Raw genomic sequence first — 17744 nt, forward strand, 5'->3', positions numbered from 1 at the left:
ATGTATAAGAATGCATGTGTGTGTGAGTGAGTTATAACAACGAGAAAAAGAATGGATAAACCTTGGTGGTTACTTTTGTAAATATATATAAAAAAATATATATATATATATATATATAAAAATATATATAGGTAGATATCTTAGCTTAGCTGTTTTATTTGTGTGTCTATGCCAGTTTCATATTTTAAAAAATAGAAATGTGTATTCTCTATTGTGTTCAATGATAGTATATTTAAAAAGAGTATATAAGATTATTGTTTTATCTTGTCAAATGCCTCTACAGTATACGGCTAATGGATTCTCTAGATCATTTTATAGATTTGTCTGCACAAAATGCAATAAACTAAAGTCATTTTACTACAAAGTCTTGCCTTTGTCATTCTTGTTCTTAAATGACATAATAGTCAAGTGTATGACTGATAGTAGTATAATACTGAAAAACACTTACCTTGACTGGTCAGCTCAGGAAATCTTTCAAAGTCCTCCCAAATAGAGATGATATGCAAATAAATGTTTCTAGGACAAATTTTATATGACTCCATTTGTTAGTCTACCTTGTTCTGTTTTATATTACATTCCATCATATTGCACAGAGAATCAGAAACAATAGATTGCAAGCCAACTGTTAACATTTGCACTTCATACAAGTCAGGTATAAATAATAGCAAGTAAGATAGTGAGAAAAGGCCTAAAGAAAGTAAAAAAAAAGAAAAAAGTGTGTGTGTGTGTGTGTGTGTAGGGGCAAGGCAGGGGGTGATACTCTTGCTATGGTAACACACTGCACAATCCAGCGTATTAATTTTGTATGAGATCTGTTCAGGTGTAATGTTTTCCAGCTCTGCTAGCTGAACTCTAATTGACCCCTGTGAGGCTCGAGGGCAAACCATATAAACCTGACAAACCTTAGGCACATTGATCTGTGACTGATTTACAGCAGGTGGGTTGTCTGTGTGTTTCAGAGTTTAGCATTCATAATTGTCATAATTTAGGGCTCTCTTGTGAACCATCTACACTCTAGTGTGTTGCATCACAGAAGCAATAATTCAAGGTTTCACAACATTTAAATTCTTTCAGTTAACCCTTCTAAGGTTTGCAGATATAATGTGCAAGAAACAAGCACAAGATGTTTATATTCATTGTTACTTAAAATTACTGCAATGCAGCATCTGGTAAATAAATAATAGTGCCAAGAGAAGTCAGAGGAAGCTGTAAAAACAAATCAAAATTCAAATCACCCAGATGCAAAGCTGATTACAAAGGTCAACGTCTGACTACATTAGAGCTTTCCTTAGAATTCTTTAAATTCAGCAAAAACAAAACAAAAATAATCTGCAAGAAAGATACAATAAAATCTGGTTTGCTTTGACACTTTGCCAATGCCTCACAGCAGACTTCACAACAGTCAAGCCAATCAAGAGAGAACCATCCCAAATAGTCCAGGCTAATCTGATAATCAGCAGTAAGCACCACCTAGTGCAGATCCATTGGCAAGCATTTGTTGTTCTCTACCTTCTACCTTCACTCACATTAATGCTAGCAGTTTGGAATATGCTAACTAGACTCTTTTCAGAACTCATGCTAATGCAGTTCCATAAACCTACAGCCAGTGAATAAGTTAAGAATGGTGGACAGGGCGATAAATTCTGACTATCACAGCCATCCAAAGTCCATGAAACCGATCTTTAACTGCACTTATGTCAGTCATTGTCCTGCCCAATGGTTAGGACCCTGCTTATCAGGACTGAGTAGATATATTATAGGAAAAATTGACAGACAGAGGAAGACACAGCGAGAAGCAGACCATGACATTCACAGATAAATCCAAAATGAAGAGAGATTCAACTAGTTTGAGAGTTAGGCTTCCTGCGCTGGTATTTGTTCTTGAAGTTGTGATAGTTGCACTCTATGTGCTCTTTGTTACTTATGACGACCATGCAAATGCCCGACTGCAGAACAACCAAACCAATCATATGGATAACACTCTGTACAGGCACTATCCATTCTTTGCAGACATCCAGGTGATGATCTTCATTGGCTTTGGCTGTCTGTTGGCTTTCTTCAGACTGTACGGTTTTGGTGGGATGGTTTTCAACTTTCTGACTGCCGCTTTCACCATCCAGTGGGCCATCCTGGTGCAGGGCTTTTTTCAGTTCTACACAGATGGCAAGATCCGCCTTGGGGTGTTGAACTTGATCACTGCAGAATTTGCATGTGCTGTGGTGTTAATCTCCTTTGGTGCGGTTCTAGGGAAAACCAGTCCAGTACAGTTGCTGATAATGGCTCTGCTGGAGATCCCTGTATTTGCCGTCACCGAGTGGGCAGTGCTTGAGTACCTGAAGATCAACGATGCTGGAGGCTCCATCCTCATCCACATTTTCGCTTGCTACTTTGGTCTCGGTGTCACTTTTGTTCTTTACAGGCCAAACTTGAATAAGGGCCATCCTAAAGAAGTCACCAGTTACCAATCAGATATTCTGTCAGTGATGGGAACATTGTTCCTCTGGATATTCTGGCCCTCTTTCAACTCTGCACTCACGCTTAGGGGTGATGACCAGCACCGAGCAGTGCTGCACACCTTTATTGGCCTCAGCGCTTCCACTCTCACCGCCTTTGCCCTTTCCGCTCTGCTCAGTAAGAACGGCAAGCTCAGCATGGCCGATGTACAGAACGTGACCCTGGCTGGCGGGGTCACTGTTGGAGCATCCGTTGACATGATGATCTCACCGGCTGCAGCTTATGTGTTGGGGATGCTTGGATGCACAGCATGCATGTTGGGATACAAGTACTTGACACCTTACCTAGCAAAGCACCTACACATCCAGGACCAATGTGGCATCCATAACCTGCATGGTCTTACGGGCCTCATTGCCAGTGCAGCCGGCATCTGCGCCATCCTTCTTGCCAGCGAGGAAACTTATGGACCCAGCCTCTATGAAACTTTCTCTTACCGTGCTCCTCCTGAAGGAGATCCCCACCTGGAAGAACTGCAGAGGCTGATTCCAGGGATTCAGGCTGGCCTCGGTCGCAGTGCCCAAGAGCAGGCGCTGTATCAGGTAGCTGCAGTGTTTAGCACCATCGTGGTGGCAGCGGTCGGAGGTATGCTCACTGGCTTTGTCCTCAGTCTCCCGTATCTGGCCTCCCCCGATGACGACTCATGCTTTGACGACAAGCTCTTCTTCAACGTTCCTCCAGACTTTGATTTTAAATTGACATACAAGAACACCACATGCACAGATGAAGAGGCCAGAGTAGAGCTGAACAAGCAATAGTATGTCTATGTCAGATGCAAAGTTTTGCACTTTATTCTAAAACTGTATGTGACCTTAAAGGAAGAATTTTCTGCTATGCACGCTGAGCTTTATTCTTATAAAATTTAAGATGTGGATTTTCATGCATTGAAATATGCCATACTTACAACCTGGTTCAATAAATATATATTTTTTGCTCTTTTTTAAGCGTCTGTAGCAAGTTTACAACTTTCATGCGTACACCGATAATTTAGGAACAGTAAAAATGGATATGAACGCATTTTGGTCCATTTATGTTCACTGTCAAATTTGTTTGTTTTCACACATTTGTTTTTTAATAAGGGAACTTAGTCACGTAGCGATCACTTGAACTTACCATGTGAAGATACACGTTATCTTTCCATATTTCATAAACATCACCAGGGTTGTTAGGTCACGCTGGGTTCAACAGTGATATGGAACAATGATGCTGAGTGTAAGGCAAACAGGATTTCTTAGTAAACTATCTCTCCTTTATACAGTCACTGATAAGTTAAACATATGCATAGCATTTTAACATGTAGTGTGGAGCAATCTATTATAGGACAGATCTATCAGAAGGAGGTCAGATGGTGAAATGTAAGAACTCAGATTCATTTGTTTAGAATGTTGAATTTTTATTCACATATTATTCAATATTTATTTAGTTACATACTCCAGTGTTAGACCTCTCACCTCCAGTTGTTTTTAATCTGGGCTTGCACTACCATACTGCATTCAGCAACTGGGTTTGACATCAGCAGGTAACCCACATCATGTTCATCAGAGCCCGTCAAGACCCAAAATATGGGTCCTTAGAGCTGAAACTGAGAAACTCAGGCCTACACAACACCTTTAGCAAAATACATGTCATTTAAGACTGTTACAACAGGGCATTGTAAAAAAAAATCATTACAGGGTGATTTTACACTTTTTTAATCTTTCATCATTTAATGTAACATTTTTGTAGAGGTTAAAAAGAGCATTCTGCATTCTGAGTCATTCTACCTTTACCTTTTACAGTATTTTGATCTTTGTTCTTGCACAACTTTCACTGTGCACTCCGAGTATTGAGTTTCTGCTGATTTAGTGCAACATTTACGGCTCTGGCTGTGTGCAGATCCAATGACTGATTATTAACCTATCAGAATGCAGTCCATTTCCATCTTATCTCCTTTATTCTCTCTACAAGGTACAGTCAACATATGGCCATTTAAAGACACATGCAACTCATGATTACATCTGTAATGGATGACTCTGTAATGGGGGGGGGATGCAGTATGCCTTATGTGTGCAGCAATGTTGCATATTAAATTATCCAGAGGAGGTTTTGCCTGGAATATTTTAAATACAATAAAGGTTGTTGCAACTATTCTATTGCTTTTTTTGTACAATTTTTTATTCAGTCAGTCTGCCACCAGATCATGCCACATTCTTTGACTTTTACATCAATAGCTAAAATCAAACTGCTCACATTTAAGAATACAACAACCTGTAGCTTTTGATTCAGAATCATCTTCAGTGTTATTGCAAGGGTCTATTTTAATACCGTATGTCCATTATCTCATCTCAGTCATCATCATGTTTTTTTGTTGTTGTTTTTTTTTTTACCATGAAACCTTTTAATCAGCAACATAATCTCTGATCTATGCTTTGTCCACGTTTGTAGGATTAAAATGTAGTTTGAGACTAAAGGTTTATCAAAACGTAAATTGTTATAACTTATGCTTATAAGCATCATTCAGTCGTTGTGCCATTACCCAAGTATAATCAATCTGAACAGGAATTGGCAAGATTGGCAAGTAAAATGGGTGTTACCGGTTCATATGTATAACATTGCAATGACACTGATGAAGCTGAAAGAGTCTCAGAAAAATAAAACCTTTCATCAGTTTTAGCAAGTATCAGAGCATAATCATTTCCTATGAAACATATAGCACGTTTCTATCAAGAACGCGAAACACCTTCGTTATTCAGTGTAATCTCCAGAACGATAGGCGGCACTAATTCGTTCCTCGGTAAACACAAAGCAAATATCCTTGCGCTCTTGATAGGGAAACCCCATGTACACTGTACGCGAGCGCCATTTTAGGAGGCACACAGGAAGTTTACATGAGGGAGAACTTAAAATAACGTATTTGTCGATTGTTGTCGACCAAACTTTGCAAATAAATAACTACCATTATCTAGTACTTAAGTAGTGTGTTTATGAGAATATAAGAAGAGACTAGAGACTGACATTTATCTGCGTTTCCTGAGGTCACCAGGGAGTATAAAGTACCTAGCTGGCTGTCGGAGGTCAAGTTTGGTTCTACAAGCTACCCGAGGCGTATCAAGCTAGCTAGTTGACTGCCACAAAACACGAAGTCAGTTTCCCACGAAAGCGTATTCCACACAACGCAAATTAAAGAAAGACGCCGGTCTGAAACAGGTAATGCACTTCCATAATCAACCATAGCACATAATGGATGGGAGATAGTTACCAAGCAGGCTAGAGATTTGGCTTGCGGAATGAACATTAACCATACAATGGTGCTTTCCGGCTAGCTCTTTTAGCCATTCTCTCTGTTCCCTAACGGCTCTCGGTTAGGATTGCAAGAGAGCCTGAGCAGAGCACGAGAGTAATGAAAGCGAATCCTGTCACATCGCAAGCTGAGTTTATACCATAGCCAGTAACGCACAGAAAGCTAAAGTGAAGGCTTGGTCAGCAGAAGCCCAGTCTTTCCTGTTACGGTATAGGTTGTAAGTTAATACGTGGTCAAGGGCCAACTTTGGTTATGAGGCACTTTAATTGAGTAATGCTGATTAGCTGTATAATCTTGCAAGGGCTCGTATATATACTTGCGCGTGGATCGTAGGCTCTTATTAAATGCTAACTGTAAACTTTAGCTAGCAATTTAAACGTAACATTTAACCCACTTGTTTGTGGAAACAGTTCAGTGTAGATTAGTTTTTCGGCTTTCCTCAACTTGTTGGTCCGAAAAAGTTCGAATTCAGTTCGTAACTTGTACATATTTTGACCTTTGTACGTACGTGTTTTGAGCGGCAGCCTTTGGGGCAGCATTAGAACGTTGGTTTTAATGAAGGCATGTGTAAGATCAGAGTAACATTGCTGCTTTCTGCGTCTGGTAACTAAGCATGTTCGCAGTATTAGCTTAAGTGCTACCAGAGTGCTAGTTCCTGAGTCCATGTTATCTTATTTCCTCTTATAAATTTCATCAGACGATAACAATATGTAGGTAATTTTCTGTGTTCTCACCTTGTGTATTTTTGAGTGTCAAGACATCATGTTATATCTTTGCTGTCAAACTCGTGTGTATGGTCGATTAGTACTGTGAGGCTTCACGGGGTCATGAAGAATGAATGTTGTGTATGTAACCCCGTTTCCTGTTTTGTATCTCTCAGGGCATCATGGCAGATGATCTTGATATTGAGGCTATGCTGGAAGCTCCTTACAAGAAGGTGGGTCAATTATTTATTATTTTAATTATTTGATTTTCATTACTTTTTTTTTTTTTTGCTCTGTCAGCGACCTCACATGCACTACTTCACATTTAATGACACCTGTTTGTTATGCTCTGGCTGATCTAAAGCCGAGTGTTTCATAGCATAAGACTGACTGACTGTGTGTGTGTGTGTTTGAGAGAGAGATTGTTGTATGGTGGTGATGCTTCAGCCTGAGTTATGAATAAATGCCCATCTATCTCTCTTTGTAGACTTGCCTAATGATATCTCACCTCTACTCCCCTGAATACACCTTTGATTCCAGTGTGAACTGTGAAAAAAAGTAAGGTAGTAATTGCGCAATGTATTGATGTACCTGTGATCCCTTAGGTAAAAAAAAGACCCTCATCTTAGAACATCCTATCACCTGTTCGGTCACAACAAGGTGAATGCCACTGGATGAACCAGCGCATAATCTGACACGAAGCAGAGACAGTATTCACATTTTTTCTACTGACATGCTCAACATTCAACTTGGGTGTGTTTCTGTTTTGCTAACCATTCATTCGCATAACTATAATCACATACAACTCTGTGACTTAATCTTATACATGTAACCGATTTTTTCCCCTTAATGTGATTCTACACTACTGTCTTGACAAACTATGGAGATAAAAAAAAAAAAAGGAAAGAAATCTCAACTTTGCCGACAGTACCTTTTAAAATATGAATACTGTCTCTCTCCCCAAGTCTTTTGTGATGGTCTCCAATTCGTAAAAGTCAGCATCTTGTTTTTTGCATGCCCTTTAACACTAGAAATACGGCAACAAGCTCATTTTCTTAATACAGTTTATTACCATTATGTGCATTTATGAAAAAAAAAACCTCATTAGACATGTCTGTCACAAACTTAATGATTTCCATAAGTTTTACTATTTGCTGTGTATAATCTCCCTTTCAAACATAGACATTATTTAATTGAAGAAAAAATAAAACATGCCTAATATGGATCATATCCATTCAACTGGCACACAAGAAAAAAAGAAAGAAATCCTAGGCAATGAGGTTTTACAGTAGCATTTGGCTTTCTTTTGATGCCATGTCTTTTTTGGGGGGACCGATATGACTAAGCCGTCTAAATCCCTGTTTGCTTCAGGACGAGATGTGAGACAGAGATGCCATCCAGCTCTCACAGTCCAACAGCGAAAATGGGTGAAGATCTCATGGAATCACTGCCTCCACTGGACCCCTTTTAGAGAACCCAGCGATTAGCAAGGCCACTGTCAGCTTTAGGCTAGACATCCATAAGGGGGGAGGGAGGGGAATACTCCTTGCAGACCAGGGCCTGCTCATCTGACCAGAAAATATGGCCTTCTGTAGCATGCCAAAAAACGTACTGGGGAGAAGGGAATGACCTCCTTTTTTTGGTATTGACATTGAAATGATGTTGGGCAGGACTTCCTTTTTTTTATTGAGACACGACACACTTAAAGCTAAGAAAAGGAAAGAAAAGCAGTAGGAGGGAAGGACTGTGGAGGAGTAGAAAAGGAACAAAAAAAGGAAACAAGGACCCCTCTTTTAAAAGTTTGTCCACAAAAGCAGAGATATTTGTGTGTATTTTCCCTTATTTTTTCTAAAAGAATATATTCTGTATTTTCTCTTGTTCCCTTTCCCCCCATCCCCCTGACGACTTGCTATTTGTCCTCTCCGTCCTCACGATGTTCTTCTATCGACCCTGCTTAGGATGACACGAAGTCCTCTAGTGCAAATGGCCATGAGGAACGGAGTAAGAAGTGAGTAATTCACCTTGCTTGCCATAACACCAGGGTTTTCACTTAACTTTGGCATGTTTTCTTCATATAATTGCTCCTAACCATTTGGTTCACGCTCCCAAGTTGATAAGGGTGTTACAGACTGAAATGAGTTTGTCTCATTTTCCTCTTGTGATTTTGTATCGATAACCCAATTAGTCTGAATTTGTAGAGGGTTCTGTTTTGTGTGTAGGACGGCCTGGGATTTTTAACCGTGTTTTGATGGGCGTTTTAACAGGAAAAAGCGAAGCCGGAGCAGGAGCCGCAGCAGGAGTCTGGAGCGTCGAAGGAGCAGGAGCAGGGACCGCAAGAAGAGCCGCGACCGTCGCAAGAGCAGGAGTCGTGAGCGCAAACGGTCCCGTAGCAGAGATAGGAGACGTTCGCACAGCCGAGAACGGGCCGGACGGTACCGAGGACGTAGGAGTCCCTTGTATGTCTGAACTCTCACTGTATTTCCTCTGTGTATTTCTCGTCCTGTGTTGGTATTTCTGTCTGAATGAGGCACAGGCCTGTCAGGATAAGCAGACAGGTGTTTTGTTTTTGGTTTTTAATCCCTCCCTGATCAGATCAGGTTTAGCTCTTTATTAGTTTCCCGGTTGGGTTGTTCAAATCAGCTTAGTCTCTGATTAACACAGAGGGCACACATGCCCCCAGGTGCCTTTCAAATTGGCCTAATTAGTTCCTTAGCCCGGACTTACACCTCTGGGGAAAAACAGGAAAGGGTGACCATGTAATCGGGGTAACCAATCACTTGTTATGTGGGGGTTTTTTGTTTGTTTGCTTTGTCATGTTTTTTTCCCTCCTTTACTGCTGGTATTGAGATATTGGCTACAAATAAGATGCAGTTGAAATGCAAAACACCCAGTTGATTAATTGCTCGGACAGAGACATCTTTTTTTCTTGTATAGGCTCTCCAAGTCGTCTCTTGTCTCAAACAAAGACTTTAAAATAATTCGGGGAAGGTAATAGGATTATGGTGTTTGGTTCACTGCTGAATTTAGCTTTGAAGGTGCTAGTGTTGAGCATGTTTGACCTGTACAACCAGGCCTGCTCCACCCTGGTCCTAGAGGGCAATCCCCTATAGCAGCTCTTCGCAAACTACAACGGGCCGGTCTGCGACTGGAAACTTCCAGTCAGCTAAACCCCCCGCTGCGCTTCTGTCACTCGTCAGGTGAAGATAGTAGCATTTTAAGCAAGTTCACGGGAACGCTTAACATTGTGGAATCTTGAATAAAATGTTGATATTTTCACTTAGCGAGTGACAGAAGCACCTAGCATAATTTGACTGGCGCAGTGGCAGGGCTCTGCGGACTGGCAGTTACTGTTTTTGCTATTTTCAAAGCAAGAAGTTCGGTCAAGGGGGCAGGGTCCTGACAGTGTCCCCCCATGCCCCGGTGCCAGTCCGCAGCCCAGAGTTTGAGAAACGATGCCCTACAGCAAAGCTCTGTGGACAGCCCTGCCCTTGCATGACTCTGAGCCCCCTGATTGGCTCAGCTCCAGCATGTGGATTCTTTAGGCGGGTTCAGTTGACTAAAGAGAGACTTAGCCCTCCTGCACCAGTATGCAGCACCCCTGTGTCACAGCTGCTGCAGCTTCATAGCTCGTCTCTAACACTGAGACAACCCTTGTTTTGTACCCTAGCTTGGGGCCGAAATTTAACGGTGGTCCTGGAGGGAAGACTGGCCCACCACATGCCACTAAGCTAAGGTTTTTATGATCTAATTCTCCCTCTCGTGTGGGTCATGCGTCCTTTTTGAATATCTGCATTATAAGATTATACACATATACAAGCTGGTATTGAACATGCACTGACTGACTTATGTGTGTGTGTGTGTGTGTGTCACAGTGGCAGACGCTCCCGAAGCCGAAGTCCCTTCAGGAAAGACAAAAGCCCTGTCCGGTAAGACCTCATAATTCAAAGTTTGGAAAAATACGCAGATTTTTTTAAAAGGACTTTGAATTTGTTTGAAAAAACATTAATAAGATACTGTGTTTATCTTGAGTTTTGCATGGTGTTGAGTTGTACAAAGTGAATGTTGTGAAAACTGTAGCTGTTTTGTATTGTGTTTGGCAGGCAACCCATAGATAACATCAGTCCAGAGGAGAGAGACGCTCGCACCGTGTTCTGCATGCAGTTAGCTGCCCGAATCCGACCCAGAGACCTGGAGGATTTCTTCTCCGCCGTGGGAAAAGTATGCTCCTTCTCTCTAAAGCTCCTCACGCAGACAGTGTTCAGCTCTGTGGAGTTTTATTTTTATTTTTTTTAATTTATTTTTTTTACTATGATTATGACACTTGATCCCCCTTGCAGCATTGAGGAGTTGCTTTTGGGCTGAGTTTAGTTAAGATTCAGCATGAACAGATTTGAGGTGGCTTTTGGTTTTGTGTGTTGCCATAGGTGCGCGATGTGCGGATGATATCGGACAGGAACTCGAGGAGGTCAAAGGGCATTGCCTACGTTGAGTTCGTGGATGTGAATTCTGTTCCTCTGGCCATTGGGTTGACAGGACAGAGGCTGCTGGGAGTGCCTATCATTGTCCAAGCGTCACAGGTCAGAAACTCTTCACCTGCTTCATTTCTGTGGGTTAATAACAGAGAGAGTTAATAACGAGAGTCTTTATGTCCAGCAAACAATAGAAATAGTTCAGATACGAACAAAGTTAGTCAAAATTGCAATCAAAGTTAAAGTTTGTGACGAAAGAATGACTAAGAAGCTGTGGTTCAAAAAGGAGCAAGCTGCAATCTCACCACTCTGACGGACGAGAGAAAAGCAATCCTTTTGCAACCACCCACATCTTCTGTCAGATTCCGTCACATCTTCACTCACATTTTCAGTCAGAAGATTTTTTTTTTTTTTGCTTTAATCCCTGTAAGTGGCACAGCAGCAGGAGATTTGGTACCAAAGAGGGGAAGTGCAGGTCGGCTATAAGAAAGATCACTGTTCACAAATACAAGATTCGTACAAAATCCCATGTAGATGTGGCTACAAAATGGGGAACCAAGCAAACCTGTGCTGTCACTTATATAACTATGAGGAATTACATGAAGATTTTTCAGTAAAAATCTTGTCATATCTCAGACCACCATGGCAATGTCCAACAAGTGTATTGCAAAATATTGCATATTTTCTGCTTGTTGAGCAGCCCTGTTTCATGTTCCTTGAAGATTTTCTAGGCCACATTTGTGACTCCTCTTATTAAAGCTAGTGTGTGTGTGTGTAGGCGGAGAAGAACAGAGCGGCTGCGTTGGCCAATAACCTGCAGAAGGGCAGCTCAGGGCCTATGCGTCTGTATGTGGGCTCTCTTCACTTTAACATCACAGAGGACATGCTGAGGGGCATCTTTGAGCCATTCGGCAGGGTGAGATGCTTACACACTTCTCATACACCTCACACTGCACTTCTGTACCTTCATTTGCACTCACACACCTCACACTCCACTTCTGTACCTTCAGTCACACTCACACACCTCACACTCCACTTCTGTACCTTCATTCACACTCTGCAGTGAGGGAGATACTGGGGTTTACCTGAATCTCTTACACTGTGTTTGTGTCTCTATCTCTCATGTAGATCGAGAGTATACAGCTCATGATGGACAGTGAAACTGGAAGATCTAAAGGCTACGGCTTCATATCAGTGAGTCACTCAATATAAAAACTTAAAAATATATTAAAATATTTGTCCCAGAACTTTCAGTCACAGAGCCCATACCTCTGCACAGTCCATCCAAACTCTACATGTGTTGGGGCCGATTCTGACTTACACAATTCAAATGTAGAAAATCTTAAAGTGGTCCAGTTTTATGTGTGTTACGTATTTTTTAGGAAGTGTAACAGATTGTGAAATCAGTGTGAAATCTATGAAATAGCAAACGTGCCCTTCTAATGAATAGACGCATGTCCATATGTGTGTTGTGTAGTTTGCAGATGCTGAGTGTGCGAAGAAGGCTCTGGAGCAGCTGAACGGGTTTGAGCTTGCCGGGCGGCCGATGAAGGTGGGTCATGTAACAGAACGAACAGACGCCTCAACGGCCAGCTCGTTCCTGGACAACGATGAGCTGGAGCGGACTGGCATTGACCTGGGCACCACGGGCCGGCTACAGCTCATGGCACGGCTGGCAGAGGGTACGTCACTGTCACTCACCAGACCTCCACGTCTCCACCTCACAGTCTCCTAATGGAGCATCCACTTAATTTGTCTTTAAATAAAGCTTCTTAACTGCTTCTGTAGAACAAATTCAGTTAAATTACCATCAGTTTTCATATAGAAACTGCAAACGTATAAAGAGAATAGTGTGTGATTATTGTAGGACTAATGTTGGACTACACAGTTGTCCAGACAGGAATCTCTTTGTGACACTCTAGAAAACTGAGCTACATCTCGCCATGGCAACACTCATTTTATTCAAGGCCCGCCATGTAAGAAACCACATGTAGGTGATTGAGTTGCACTGGCTTGTCCTTTGATACAGAAAAGGTTGTTTAAGGTCATTTGTGTTGAAGCATTGTAGGCTAGGACAGCCCATTACCATTGTGTTATCTGCCTGCATTGATGGGCATTCATGGGTTTTCATTCTGAGCAAGGCTGTAGAGTCGGTACACAAAACCTTCGCCTCCGACTCCTCAATTTATGGTACCACCAACTCTGAATCCTCTGTTTGTAATTAGACTGATCATATTTACTATATTGACTGAAAGCACACAGCAGTAAAAAGTAAACTACACACTAATGTTTTGTTTGTTTACGTTTAAATTCTGACCATCTTATTAGTTGTATAATAAAATATCCTATCATATAACAGGATACAGTAAGTAAAACAACATTTATGATCTTATATGAAACGGGACTATTTATTGACTGCTACCTAGCCTAGGCCTAAATTATAAGCTTACGAGTCTGCAGGTCTAGCTTAGGCCCAAAAATAAAACGTTATTTTGGGGGTCGACATCCAGCGAATATATATATATATATATATATATATATATATATATATATATATATATAAGCCTAAACCTGTATTGCACCTCTAATTTTGGGGGGTACATTTAGTCAGATTTGGAGTCAGTACATTTTTACCGACTCCGACTTCAGTAACACAATAATTGCTTCCAACTCCACAGCACTAATTCAGAGCATTGCTCACAGTGCCATGACTTGTCGGTTGACAACATGTTTGGCTAACTGCAGAACATTTTCCATCGTCTGTGCAAGTGCCATTTGCAGGAAATGTCAGTTTTGCCATAAAATTCTTGTACTCAGTCAATACTGAATGCAATCAGTTTTCCTCTTCATTGATTCAGAAAAATGATTACAGGTAACTGTTGTATGAAATGTTGCCTTTGTATTGAAATAACATTGTGTTTGACAGACACAGGTTTTAACTGAGATAATGCTGTGTTTGTGTTTGACATACGCAGGTTTTTAATTGAGAGAACATTTTCTTTGTGTTTGACATACACTGGGTTTTATTGAGAAAATTGTGTTTGTATTTGACATACACAGGATTTTAACTGAGATAATGTTGTGTTTGTGGTTGACCGATACATGGTTTTATTGAGATAACATTGTGTTTGTGTATGACAGACACAGGGTTTTATTGAGAACATTATGTTTGTGTTTGATATCTCAATTAAAACGCTGTGTATAACGTTGTGTTTGTGTTTGACAGGTACAGGTTTGCAGATTCCTCCTGCAGCCCAGCAGGCTTTGCAAATGAGTGGCTCTATTCCATTTGGGAACCTGGCAGCTGTCACAGGTTTGTCCTCCAAGTCCCTTTGAACCACTCAAACACATGTGCCTTGTGTTAACTGTGAAACACAGCATTGATACCACTGTGTTTGACCCTCAACCCGTAGACATATCTGTTTGTTTTTTTAAACGGCTATGGTTCATCTCCCTCCCATTAACAAGCCCTACCGATGGCCTATTGTATTTGAAGTGTCCGACCTGCAGGTGAATATACTGTCCAGGTCCATACGGCTGTCTGAAGGTGAAATACACTCGACAGCACAATTTACCCTGCTCCTTTTATGCTTACAGCTAATAGTTTTTCTCAAACCATCAGAGTGCACAGAGACTTAGGATGATGTTTTTAGCCTGGGCAATTTCAAACTTTTTCATTGCTCAGCGGTGGGGGAAAAAAGTTACCTGGTCTCTTTGTGCCCGTTCAGTGTGTGGTTTGTTTTTTGTGGGCTTATCCTCTTTTTTGGGTCTCGTTCCTCTGGAGTTGGCTTATCTTTACTGACCAGTGTCTCTACCTTCCTCATCCCATGGTCCTGGCTACACAGCATGTGTCATGTGCTTTGGATACAAACAGCCCTTTACTTTGGGACTGTTTGGCTGTAGGGAAGGCAACTGAAGACCAGGATTTGCTCTGTATTTGCACTTTCATGTTGTTCCTAATGTGGCTTCTCTTGTTAATTTGGTTGAGAACACTGATAGTAATGAAGATTGTCTGCTTTTGTTCAGCTGCAGCCACGCCCGCCTTGACCCTGAACCCTGGGATGAATCAAGCACTGAACCTTCCCACCCAACCACTGGCCACACACTGTCTCCAGCTCTCCAACATGTTCAACCCACAGTCGTGAGTCTAATTCACATTAAAGTTTGTGCATGTTTTCTGCCAGCCTGCATTGTGCACAGCTCATTTAGTGTGTATATATATGCAGAACCATACAGATGGCAGTTGTTTTTGTGGAACAGTGACCTCAGTTAAATGGAAGGAGATATCCTGTAACAGGTCCATGTTTAAGTGTACGTTTTGCTATATTTTTATGGTTCTGTTTGGTGAGCTTGAGGGAAAAACAAAAATAAAATTAGAACAACAAATTCTGTTTGTCAGGGAGAATGAGCCAGGCTGGGACACGGAGATCCAAGATGATGTAATCGAGGAATGCAACAAACATGGGGGCATTGTTCACATATACGTCGACAAAAACTCACCACAGGTAAGAGCCTGTCTAACTTTTCCAACATGTTGCAGTTCTATTTCATCCGTTCATGGCTCTTTGGTGCTTGTCTGTATGTTTTACAGTATTATTGATTTGTGTTGAGTGACGCTGTTGTCTTTGTAGGGTAACGTCTATGTCAAATGCCCAACTATCCCCACAGCCATGGCTGCTGTGAATGCTTTACATGGACGATGGTTTGCAGGTGAGAAAAAATATGTTTGCTGACCATTTTCGCTGAGCCCATAGGCTGTTGGAGGAAAAAGAACAGAGAACACGGATGATGGTAATGAACAGAGGCTGGAGTGTAGCCATGCTCTCACTAGTTCATCCGCTGGTATTTAAACAGTTGGAGGACTTGATAGGCTCTGATTTGTTTTGAACACGTGACAGCTGTGGTCTCATGCTCTTGTTTTTAGTGTTGTCATTCTGACGGACTTGACTGTGTTTGACCTTCACGCATACTAGCACTAGAGAACTTTCTTCCAAAGCCTGTTTAAACGAGAAAAGAGGCCATAGCCAAATGCCTCTGTAATATTCGAATAGGAGGACAACAGAATGTGACTGTCAGAAAGAAGCCCATAATGGAATTACAGACAAAGATTTTGGCATTTCTTCAGTTCCCTTCAGTTCTCAGGAAGAACATGTACGAGCGTGTGCATACTGGAACCATCATTCAGTTCCTCTTTATGTTTTGAGTTTGTTTCTTTTGTGTGGACATGTGTGTGTGTTTGTCAGGTGGATGTGTGTGTACCCAGGTGTTCCCTCATTAACCGTGTTATTTTGTGTTGTCTCTGCAGGTAAAATGATCACAGCTGCCTACGTGCCCCTCCCGACCTATCACAACCTGTTCCCAGACTCAGTCACAGCCACACAGCTACTCAAGCCCACGCGTCGATGATCTCATCCATATCTGACTTGGCCTCCCACTGTACGGCCCCACCCTTCCGCTCAGTCAGTTGCTCGTCTGGCTTGGCCTGGGAGTGTACGTAGTTTGGCAGATGTTTTTTGCCGACACACCTGGCCTATGCTCCAGCTTCAGTTCTCTACTCCAGCACTGAGTCCACTCAGTCTTGGGCTTTGTACCGATTTTCAGGCCGTTATTTAATAAGTTCTCAGACAAGACTTGTAATAAGTCTGTGTGCTGTGCAGGTTATGAAAGCTGGAAAAACCTGCACGAACACACACACACACACACACACATACACACATGAACACATTTCTCCCCTGGGATCAGACTTAGTCCTCCAACCGGTTTTGAAGGAGATTTCAGTGTTTTTAAAGTTTTGACTTTCATCAGAAGCAAGGCCTCAGTTTCTCTCTCTTTTTCCCCCTTAATTTCCTTTGTTCGGTTCATCCTCACATAGTGTGTTTGAACATGTCAAGTGAAAGGAAATAGCTGCAGCTTTGATTCTCTCATCTTCTGAACGTTAGACATCGTGTTGTGACTTCTAGACTTCTGCAGTTTTGTCCATTTGAGCTTTGCGTTAGAAGCATCCAGACCCCCACCCTCACCAAAAAAAAAGGAAAGAACTTGAGTTGTTTTGTTTCCACTTTCTACAGGAGCTACTCAGTTGCCACCAACCATTTTGCATTTATAACTTTTTGTAATCAAGATGTAATTTGATTTTGTAAAGAAACTCTTGATTAAAGTTACTTTGAAAAGAAGCAAATTTGTTGTCAATTCAGTTTCTTTGGCACATTTGACAAATGTTTAATGAATGTCTTGCTGTTTTTTATTTTGTGCTGTGGTGCCATCACTCCTGCAGCCCAGGACTGCTACCCTGTCTCTCTCTACTTGGAAAAATGGCTAAAGAGGCTTGAGTTGGATTACATGTAATGAAAAATGCTGTGCCGAATAAAAAAAACTGCCGAGAAATTGTTTGAGGGAAATCAAGTGATACATTCCTTGGATAAATCCAGCTGTACTAAAGTATCAGATCCAGATGCGACACAGTTTTTGTCAACATTTAGTCTTCAGTGAAGACAGCATAACGACCTAATACACTTTATAGAGAGAAATGAGTGTATTTCTCATTAGACAATGGTCAAACTTATTTTTCTCCCTTCCTGCAGTTCCTCTCACCAAATCCATTTATTTTGAGCTGTTTATCCAGTGACAAATGGTAACCATCACTGTATGACAAAGTTGCACAGTATTACTCCAAACCTCATTCCATAAAATGCTCAAGTTAACTGTCATCTGTGAACTAGAGAAATTCTTCCATTTTCTGAGGAAAGAAAAAGTCAAAAGATGGTTCTAGATATTTTTATC

General features: G+C 41.4%; 2 protein-coding genes across 5 annotated transcripts; both read left to right on the forward strand.

The window, feature by feature from the left end:
- The first annotated feature begins 1826 nt into the window (after positions 1–1826).
- LOC115821432 (ammonium transporter Rh type B) lies at positions 1827–3269 on the forward strand. The gene has a single exon (XM_075353607.1). The coding sequence runs from the start codon at positions 1827–1829 to the stop codon at positions 3267–3269; it is 1443 nt and encodes a 480-aa protein (XP_075209722.1).
- Positions 3270–5374: 2105 nt separating this feature from the next.
- Positions 5375–17137, forward strand: rbm39b (RNA binding motif protein 39b). Of its 4 annotated transcripts, none has more exons than XM_030783545.1 (17): positions 5375–5697; positions 6672–6728; positions 6983–7922; positions 8454–8503; positions 8760–8951; positions 10163–10228; positions 10368–10421; positions 10596–10713; positions 10920–11072; positions 11743–11880; positions 12093–12158; positions 12442–12646; positions 14191–14277; positions 14991–15105; positions 15364–15469; positions 15596–15674; positions 16270–17137. In XM_030783545.1, the coding sequence occupies exons 3-17, from the start codon at positions 7833–7835 to the stop codon at positions 16368–16370; spliced, it is 1620 nt and encodes a 539-aa protein (XP_030639405.1). In that variant the 5' UTR covers positions 5375–5697; positions 6672–6728; positions 6983–7832; the 3' UTR covers positions 16371–17137. The 4 variants fall into 4 exon arrangements, with proteins under 4 accessions (XP_030639405.1, XP_030639406.1, XP_030639408.1 ...); XM_030783546.1 differs by having other exon boundaries at positions 7101–7922; XM_030783548.1 differs by lacking the exon at positions 10163–10228.
- Positions 17138–17744: the final 607 nt, after the last annotated feature.

This window comes from Chanos chanos, chromosome 9 (assembly GCF_902362185.1).
Source record: "Chanos chanos chromosome 9, fChaCha1.1, whole genome shotgun sequence".
In the NCBI taxonomy this organism is placed as follows: Eukaryota; Metazoa; Chordata; class Actinopteri; order Gonorynchiformes; family Chanidae; genus Chanos; species Chanos chanos.